This window comes from Pseudochaenichthys georgianus, chromosome 17, assembly GCF_902827115.2.
Source record: "Pseudochaenichthys georgianus chromosome 17, fPseGeo1.2, whole genome shotgun sequence".
Classification (NCBI taxonomy): domain Eukaryota; kingdom Metazoa; phylum Chordata; class Actinopteri; order Perciformes; family Channichthyidae; genus Pseudochaenichthys; species Pseudochaenichthys georgianus.
The window spans coordinates 24,319,127-24,329,172 of NC_047519.1; the positions used below are offsets into that span (position 1 = coordinate 24,319,127).

Here is a 10,046-nt window from a genome sequence, read left to right on the forward strand (position 1 = left end):
ATCCCCAGGTGACGCTATGACCTACCACCAAGGCCGGCCCTGGACTACTATAGATAACGATAATGACATCGCCCTTGGCAACTGTGCCCTGGCCCACCGTGGCGCCTGGTGGTACAAGAACTGTCACCTGGCCAACCTCAACGGAAGATGGGGAGACAGCAGGCACAGTTTGGTGAGTGAGCAGTGAGGCACTCCTGCACTGATGTTCATAGGGTGCTATCCTGCCATTACTGTGGATCTGCCCATTTTGGGTTTAAAAAGACGAAAAAGTAATACAAAAGACAAATTAGAAAGCTAGTAGGAGGGTTCATGTAGGGACTTGCATCAGCATTAGCGCAAACATATCAGTGTAATTATGAATATTGTTCACTCCAAACATAACCAGTCTTTATGGCTAAATTGTCAAGGACAAAGTGTTGAAGTTAACTCTGAATATGAAAATATATGAAATGGAGTCTTCTCACCAATAGGTGGCACTGACAATGTTATGTGATGATAGATTTCAACATACCCATGTTACCTGTTAACAGTCTAAAGTTCAAATAAGGCTTTATACTCTCATTTCTAAACTCCATCCCCAGTAATTGATTTAATTTTTCGTTCTAGGTATAAAGTTCAAATTTGCGTTGCAAAGTTTAGCTACACTGGAGACTTTTTTTAATTGTTTATTTTCTGTGTTCTGAGTCTCTTTCAGTTCAAAATGTCGATAAAGCAAATCCAATTTTTATTGAGCACGGTTTTTAATTAATTTAGCAGGTTTCAATAGAGAGACGTGCTTTTCTCTTCTATTTTAATTGTGAATTTCTCTAACTACTAAACAAAATATATTTAGCCGTTGAACAATTACCACTCAGAACCAGCTGATACCAGCGCTTAAATAATGGGCGGCAAATACAACTAATCATGATACAAAATGGAACAGCCTCTGTTATTTATGTTCAATCAAAACATACTTACAAAAAGAAACTTGAAAACGCGTGCTCACTGGGAAGCTGTTCCCTGGTCAGCAATCACAGACAACTTCACCCCAGCCCTCTCTCAGTTGTTTTGTTTTAGATTGTTGAGATGAAGCACACATTTTGAATCAGCAGTGATGAGAAAACGAATTTCTCACACCAGCTATAAAGCATAAGTGTTTTTTACCAGGCTGATAGGATAACAACAACAGTTATTATGTCTAAGGGAGTCTGATACTGAAGCAAATGCCAGTGGAATTGTTCTGCTCGAGACTTCATCCATAATATTGCCGCTGCAGATCACTCCCGCAATGTTTGTCGGCGAAATGCAATAACAGTCAAAACAAGTTTGTAGGCTACTTACATGAAATGAAGACTGAGGCTGGTGTTTAATAGTGTTTGTCATTCTGCCTGTCTATCATTGTCACCTGCCCATTTCTCTCACCCTTTTCTTGTCCCCCTCATTTCCCCTCTCCCTTCTATTTCATCGCTCCAATGTATACCGATACTTAACTCCCTTCTTCAATCTCCTGCCGCTCAATCTGCTCTCAGGGAGTGAACTGGGAGCCATGGAAGGGCCACCTGGTGTCCCTGGACTTCACAGAGATGAAGATCCGACCTCTGGGAGCCATGTCCAGCAGGAAGAGGCGATCATTGATGGCCAGAGAGAAGAGCAGAGCCACAAACCCCCAAAAGAAGTAACAGTGCATCTCCCACTAAAAGCACAACAGTCATCACCAGTCCCATTAACCCTGCATCACGCTAGACTTGGGTGTTTCTGTACCTTTGTTCATACTTATGTCCGCACATGCCTGTATGTGTCTTAACTCTTGGACAATATGTACACACACTGAAAGAAATCCGGATATGGAATAATAACTTATTATCTGTTTGTATGCAATGAGATCAATCAGAAATTCCTAGGTTTAGTGTGTTTGTGGGAAAGACAAATGCCTTGGTGTTGTTTTGAGTGAACTGAATATTGAACAAGTTTATCAGTTATACAGCAATTGTTATTCTTACAAGCTCCTGTTTCACTGATTCTGGTACTAACTTCAATTACGGATCAGGAAACAGAAGATTTAAAGGTGGGGTAGGTAAGTTTGAGAAACCGGCTCGAGATACACTTTTTGTTATATTCCATGGAATGCTCTTAACATCCCGATAGCAATGAATATCTGAAGTGCTTTGACAAAAAATTCATAAAAAAATTGATCTGTGGAAGCCGTAGAACTGTAAAAAGCACGACGGCCTACCTGCCTGTCAGCCTTCCGTCTGTGCACAAATTTATCTCGTGCCCTCATTGGTCATGTGCGCGTTCGTGTGTGTTGGAGGAGGGGCTCTGTAAGGAAGTGGCAGATTTTTTCCAGCTGTGTATTTTCAAATTCTAGCGCACTCGAGCTGGTTTCTCCAAAATTACCTACCCCATCTTTAAGTAAAATTGGGCGAAAAAAACGAATTTTCTTCAATTCCTTCATTAACTTTCTTTTTAACAGGCCTCCGGGCAGCAGCCCAGGTTATTTGTATTATATGTGTTTATTTGATGTCTTATGAAGATTTGAGTAGCAGCCTTTCTTGTGTATAGTAGCACTGTCATAACAACATAAATGTTAAAAACAAGATGCGAAAATGCCTTGTGTGGTTTGTTTTAAGATCAGCTGTGAACAGTTAGCGAGTTAGTGCCCCTGAGTTTATTGGCGGTGAAGTTAGCTGGCTGTGTCACATTCAGCTGCCACTGCCCTGCACACACTGTCACATCCCATCAGTGTGTACAGAGCCAAGAATAACAATGGAGGCTGAGTGACCATACTGCTCCTGCTTTATATTCATTTGATACCGACAGCGAATATCAATCAATGCAATGTGCCGACTTCAAACGTTCATATGGATGAAGTGTGTTTGCATCGTCTTGAGGGACAAACTTGTTTTCAATCTGGAAAGCTGACAAAGGTTATTATACTACTTTGACTTTGACTTCATGTATAATTGCATTTTTTACACTTGTAATACAAACTGGTTTATGAGACAGGGATGGAGCGCACAAATCAACTTTTCTGATGATTTGACAGATTTCATCTAAAAGTACCCCGCTCCTCCATAAATGTAACTCTCACTTAATGTCTTATCTTTAAACCTTCACGGCTCATAAGATTTTATTTGAACAGATCTTCAATCGGGAGTTTCAAGGTCAGTAATTAGGACCAATTCTAAATCATTTACAAACCTGTATATGCCCATTTTGTTTTACTAATTTCAATCACACCAACATTACAGATGCACATTTATATTTGTGCCATGCATTCACACAATAATTCAAAAAATTAATAGGTTTTTTTTACATGAAGATTGTCATTTTTCTAGACCCTTATGGATAAAGCTTGGACAAAATACTAGGCATTTATCTTTCCGCAGAGGTAAAAGTTGAACATTTGAAATGGGAATATCAGTAAGGTCTTATTAATTTGAACTACGACTGTAGTGCTTCATTTCTGTATCACAGAATTGATGCATCTTGAGATAACAGAAGACTAAGAGTGTTTTAAAATGCAGCTCTTCGGCCCTGTCCTTTTACAGTAGCTCTGTTAAAGGATATAATCCCATTTTGTCCTCATGCAGTTTTAATGCAGCTGTAGTTAGCTGCATTACATACTACATCACTTTGTCCTCCATCCCTTACAATAAACTGCTTTAAGGAGGGCTCTCTTCACAGCCAGTAAGGTCGGGAGAACACTTACAACGATTATTAAACCGTTCAAAGAGATATTTGAACAAATCCATGGATTTAATCCCAATGAAAACATGCTGATTCTTTGCAGGTAATGTTAACACTGTTGATCATTCATTTGGTGAGTTATCATCAGCTGAAGTTGAATCCTCAAATATTTCTATATGATCTTAATGACATTTTGAGTGATAGTGATCACATAAGTAATTGAAGTTATGTGTGAGGACATTTGTTCCACATTTAAAGGTGATCCATCCAACAGTTCTGAAGACATCTCACTCTCAAACCAAAATGCCAACCTGCTGGTGGTGCTAGAAGAAAAGTCAGTGGTTCAACAAATGAATTGTGATTCAGCACTAAAGTATTGGACTGTCAGTTCATGATATACATCATACGTGTGGTCACAAAGCTAAGTTGCATTACTAATTAAACACATCAACTTTTGTTTTGGTTTTCAACAAATCCCAATCTTCATTAGCAGATGGAGTTTCCTGAGTTTAAAATCACATTATTAAATACATTACAAATTACATTTGTGTGACACTTGGATAAATGTTTGAAACAAAAGTGTTCAGTGCTGACTCTGTAGTTCCTCTATCTATGCCTGCAAAGTTCCCGCAGTGCAACATTTTCATCATACTGAATTGAGCAATATACTTTCAGGGACTGATGACTGTTTGCCGTCTGGTCTCACAACAGTTTCCCAATTCTGTATCTCATAATCTGTAGACAGCAGCAGTTTACTGGCTGTCTGAGCTGGAACCCATTTTACACGGCTGCTAAAAGTCTTTGGAAAGGATATAAATAGCATAACATACCACTTAAACACAAAAAAAGATAGAGATTGAATTGAAACAAACAAAGCACCACCTTGAGTAATGCCATTCCTTCCTCAAAGGCCAAAGAAAAAGTGAACCGAAAATGTTTTTGAGTGTCTATTTATCGGAACAAATGAGTGTGAGAAGGCTCCTGCAAATATTTCCAGCATAGCTTGTCATTTCAACTTTGAAATGAATGTCTCACACATGCTCATTGATGCGAAAGGCCTTTTCAGCCACAGTGATTGCAAATGTCTTTAAGGAGATTGGTTCCTGCCACTGCTCTGCAAAGCAAGTGGTTTGCTTGTTGCCAGCATAAACAGAGAGAGGAGGGTATTTCTCTCTCTTTCTGTCTGTCTGTCTCCCCGTTGTTGCTACATACTGTACAGTATAAGCTTGAACACATTACACTTACGCCTGGTGTTCAGCGTGATGTGCTTTTTCCGTGAACTAGGTAGTGTTGTAACAAGGGAGTGTTTGTATGAAGAGGAGGCGTGTGAGCTGTTCATGGAAAAGAGGGAAGTACAGACCAGACAGAAGAGGAGAGAATAAACTCTGGATTAACTTCTCTTTGTCAAAATAGTACTCTGCAAATGACTCACCCCAATTTCATTATTATTGGACACATTATATAGACAAGGTGTGAGTTCACTAAACACCTTTCTGAAAACATATGCTAAAACAGTAGCCCTTCTATCAATATGTTCTCCCTATTGAGATGCGATACTTAGCTTTATGCGATAAGGAATTATAAAAGATTAATCAAAATATGCTTTAGTAGCAGGAGTGGTGCTCTATTAAAGTTGAGCATTATTTAAAAAGGCTTCTTAAAGCAGATTTGTGTGCCCCTGTCTGGATTGATTGAAGGATAATGTCCTGTTTGGTTATCCTACAGCGTGACTTCTGCATTCACCAATGAACTTCTTCGTCACTGAGGTGTCTGGGGCCTTGTGACTGTCCTTGACAATGACTCCTGGGGGGCACAGCCTGTATATTTAACCTGCGGAGCCTCATCCAGCTGAAAACGTTTTGAATGTCATGGAGTAGCGCAGTGGGACAGAGGCAGAGTGAACTGCTTACATCAGGCGTTGAGAGTGAACAAGACTCGCAGAGTGACAGACAGGCGAGTACAAAAATAAAACGGTTGCGTTGCCTAGCAACATAGGTGCTACGCAGCTGCTCCCTTCTGTCTGATTGTGGGCTATATTCTCTATAACTTTATCATGCATCCCTACGTTGGCTGCATTGGTGTTTCTTTTCTTCTGTTTCTTATAAAATAAGCTTCAGGTTATCTTATTTATTGTGTAATAAGTGTTTGATTTCTTGTTTGTATGTCAATTTGTCTCACTTATGTCCTTTTTTCTGGTTAGGTACAGTGAGTCTCTACAGAGGAAGGCACTTTATAGGTTTATATTTGATAATCAGTTGTTTGCAGAGGCTGCAGTGCTTTCTTTAAAAAAGGAATTTGTAGTTTTTTTTAACCTCAGGGCTCTGTGGGGTGATGCTACTCCACGGACTCTGACATTTAAAACAATTTAGTATGTAGCTTAAATGTTCTTTAGTTTGACAGTACTACCACACACACTTTCTTTAGTACAACAGAAGGCCTACTTCTACTTTACAATAGTACTCTTTTCATCCCTGCACACCTTTGAGATGCCTGCGCACCTTTGAGATGCCTGCGCACCTTTGAGATGCCTGCGCACCTTTGAGATGCCTGCGCACCTTTGAGATGCCTGCGCACCTTTGAGATGCCTGCGCACCTTTGAGATGCCTGCGCACCTTTGAGATGCCTGCATCCAACACAGTGAAATGTTTGGTGTTTTGTTCATTGTTGTTTTGGTATCAGAGGCACCTGTGCTCTCACCACTCAGCAAACATTTCTAGAGCAACAGCTTGGTTTACATTTAATTCAACGTCCCGTGTGACCTGCATGTGGCTGTTTTCATGTGCTTCTCAAGTCCAAAATGTGCCAATAGATAGAAGTGGTTGTCAGATGAAGCATGACGGGGTGAGCTCTCAGCAATTGAGAAACACTCAACTGAACGTGTCAACTCATTGATCGTTGTTTACAATTGATCACATCTTTGTTAAGCACATCAGTGATAAGAAAACCAATTCGTCATGGAGTTGGATACACCTCCTCATGTCACGGTACATAGATGACAAGATGTGAAAGATCATTTTCACACCTCAGGCCTTTAAGATATGAAATAAACATGAAATAAACATGTATTTGTTTCTGTTTACACTGAGATTTAAGCTACTGTATGCTGGAACTGACAAACCCAAAATAGCACACGCTAGTTAAGAATAACGTTCCGCACAACATATTTCCCAAAGTGCATGTCAGAGCATTAATATTGTAAAGATAAATCGCTCCTCAGGCCGAACTGATTACTTGCATCAAAGATTGCTCCGCTACGGCCATCAATGCAATAATGAAAATAACATGTTCATGAACATCACTGGAAGTGCTTATTAATTTAATCGCTCTCAGCCTTGTTTATTTACACCGTTTATACCATAAGCAACCTTCCCCTACTGCTTTTATCTACTTATCTTTTAAACTCGCTGCAGTTAAAGTCGATGTGAGTGTAATAAGAATATTTTTAGGCAGATGTCATGCTGTATGTAGATCTACCACACACAAATGTGACTCTTTGTAGTTTCTTTCTTTCACATTTCACAGACAGTCAAGTTCTGGGTCCTGTGGTCTCAGAACAGTGTATTAAAAGTCTGCAAAAATTAGCAGGAGCATTGTTCCTGTATGCTCAAAATAAATGCATTTGCTGTAGATATATTTAAATGTTGTGAGCATATTGTCTTTAGCAGCTGAGTCTTAGCAGCTTTGTCCTTAACAAAAAGCTTGTCCATGATCACACACAAAGATAATGACCTTTTGTCACAACTCAAAGGCTCCGTTAACTTCAGTTTACAACAGAAACAGAAGGATGAAATCACACTAAAAGCTACAAAAAAATACTTTATTTTCCTCCTTGTCATCTTCCACATTGTGCTGTCTTTATCATTGTATCTCTATATGTCAGGATAAATTATTCACGCAAAGCCCAGCGAGGCATCTCATTTGAAAAAACTAAAATAATCACCTCAGCATTTTTCAAACTGTAAAACAACAGAAAAGATGTCCTAAATATACGATGTCATGCATAATAAGATTGGATCAAAAAGGATGTGCTATCCTATCCAGCCTAAAACAATCGAGGACGGCAGGTTTGTTGTTCAAACAGATGACAAATCCTCCCTTTACGGGTTCCTCTGATCACAGCAAACGGACAGAGGGAAAAAGATACATTTCATTTTCTCTACCTTTTGACTCCGGCAGCTGATTTACATACTTCCTCTAAAAAATACAAGATCTGTTGAAAGTGAGAGAAGTGAAGCAGAGCGTGGCATATTATCAAGAATACAGCCTAAAAGGTGTTAAGAGAAATGCCTGGATGTTGTGAACATGTTAAAAGTAAACAAAGTGATCTCATTAATGCAACCAACACCTCAGCAGACATTCATAGCACATGGCGGTAAAAACACCCCCAATACTGTATGATGGATTGGAAAACAAATAATGACTATCAGTAAATCATGGTCAACTTGTAATTTATTGCAGCGGGGAGGTGACTGAGAAGTAAGGAATTACAAATTGATCGTTTTATAAAGAACTTTACAGAAAACCATTATATTCTTGCACGCAATCCCTTTAAAACTGTTTAAACTATTAATTGATATTTAGCTTTAGGCAAGGCTTGTGTTGTGCGTAGACGGCTCTGCTAAGATTGTTCCCTAGTTTAGGTTTCATGTTATGTGTTTAGATAGGTTCCTGTTTTATTTTGATAGTCTTGTCTACCCTCATGTGTCTAAAGTACGTTTCCTGCCTTGTCTGTTTTCCCACGGTTGTGATTGTCTAATTGTCTTCACCTGGTGTTGTCTGTCTAGTGTATATAGTTCTCGTCTTCCCCTGTCTCGTTGCCAGATTGTCTTGTGTGTTCCAAGCCTTCCAGCCTAAGATCATTTTGTCATTGTCCATAGAGTTATCGTCCATAGAGTTAGATTAGTGTATTAGTAGTTTTTGTAGTTTTTTGACAGTATAGGTTAGACAGTTTATTGAGTGTTTGTTTTGTTGCTTTATGTATTCAGTGTGTATTGACCTGTCTACATTAAAACACTTTATTTTGATACCTTGTTTGTCTCTGCATCATGCATTTGATTCCACGCCCTTGTACAGCCCTAACAGCTTGCTAGTTTCCCCTTGTTTCATGTACTAAGTTAACATGTTTACCTTTAAGACATTTAATCTTATACCCCATTTACACGGGAACGCAAATGCAAACGAAACGCAAACGAACCAAAATCGATATATAAAAAGTATTCCGTTCACACGGATACAGCTCAATAAACGTATCCCTTCACACGAGACCGCTCGACCCGCTGGAGATGCTGTAGTGTAGTGCATATGCTGGGCCTGTAAGTGGCGCTGTACTTCCGCCACAAAATACACCAAAAGCAGTGAAGAAGACCCCGAGCATGGTTGCCATGGTTGCCTGGTTGCCCTTCTGTTTATTCTTCGCAGTGGATTTAGCAACATGTAGTTCATGTAGTTCTCCATGTCCACTTGTTGCTGATGGTTGTGGTAGAGGAGCTGTAGATCTTGCACTAACATCTGTAGCATGGTCAGTAGCAGTAGCAGTAGCTACTGACCATGCTACAGCAGTGAGCAGCAGAGGTGGGGAGAGGCGGGGCTATGGCTTCATCGTTATCAGGAAAATTATCGTATAGGACGTACACACAGAGCCGTGTGCCCCCCCAGAGCATTCCGTCCGCAGATCTATCCGCCTTGGGACCCATTATTGTTTTAGGGGTCCGTATCCGCGGTTCCTTTACGGCCTCGTGTGAACGAACGGGCTATACGAAGGAGAAAAGTAGCGGATACAACCCGTTTCGTTCCCGTGTAAACAGCACCTTACTCTCAGCAAGAAAGCATGCGAAGTGTCACCCAACACTTTGAATAAGATTAAATTGAATGATTATCTTACCTATTGTATTGACTCTGACAAGGCTTGTGACAGTCTGCAACAACTGATGACACTTGGTAAACTAAACTTGTGGATGATGTAATCTGTTGGCAGTCCTTCAGTGTGGGCGAAAGCATTTGTTAGTGATTATGCATTGCTACAGAGGCTTTTATTTAGCAGGGCAGGCTTTCAAATTAAGCTGAACAAGAACAGTCTCTCTCTGAACATGAATCAGAAGAGACAAACCCCAGCTGCCACATGGGAGTGGAGCTGTCTGAGCAGTAATGAAATGACTGTTTTCCCAGCAGCACTTGAGCAGGAAGATCAAGTTAGTGCCAGTGTACTATAATGCCTGAACACGAAGATACTGCTGAGATGCCTCTGCTTCATTGGGCTCTGAGATGTCCAACCCAATATCACGGCAAGACGTGAACATGTGACGATTTACCATGCTGGGAGATGTGAAGATGTCACGATTTTGTCCCTTCAAACGTGACAGTTACACGGTATTGTTAAC

The 10,046-nt window shown here is 40.1% G+C and overlaps 1 protein-coding gene across 1 annotated transcript in view; it reads left to right on the top strand.

Moving 5' to 3' along the window:
- The window catches only part of tnn (tenascin N), a 36,431-nt gene extending 33,860 nt beyond the window's left edge, over positions 1-2,571 (top strand). The window contains exons 18-19 of the mRNA XM_034103774.2: positions 9-172; positions 1,509-2,571. Of these exons, the coding sequence (XP_033959665.1) occupies positions 9-172; positions 1,509-1,658 (314 nt within the window). The 3' untranslated portion in view covers positions 1,659-2,571. The remainder of the gene's footprint in view (positions 1-8; positions 173-1,508) is intronic.
- Positions 2,572-10,046: the final 7,475 nt, after the last annotated feature.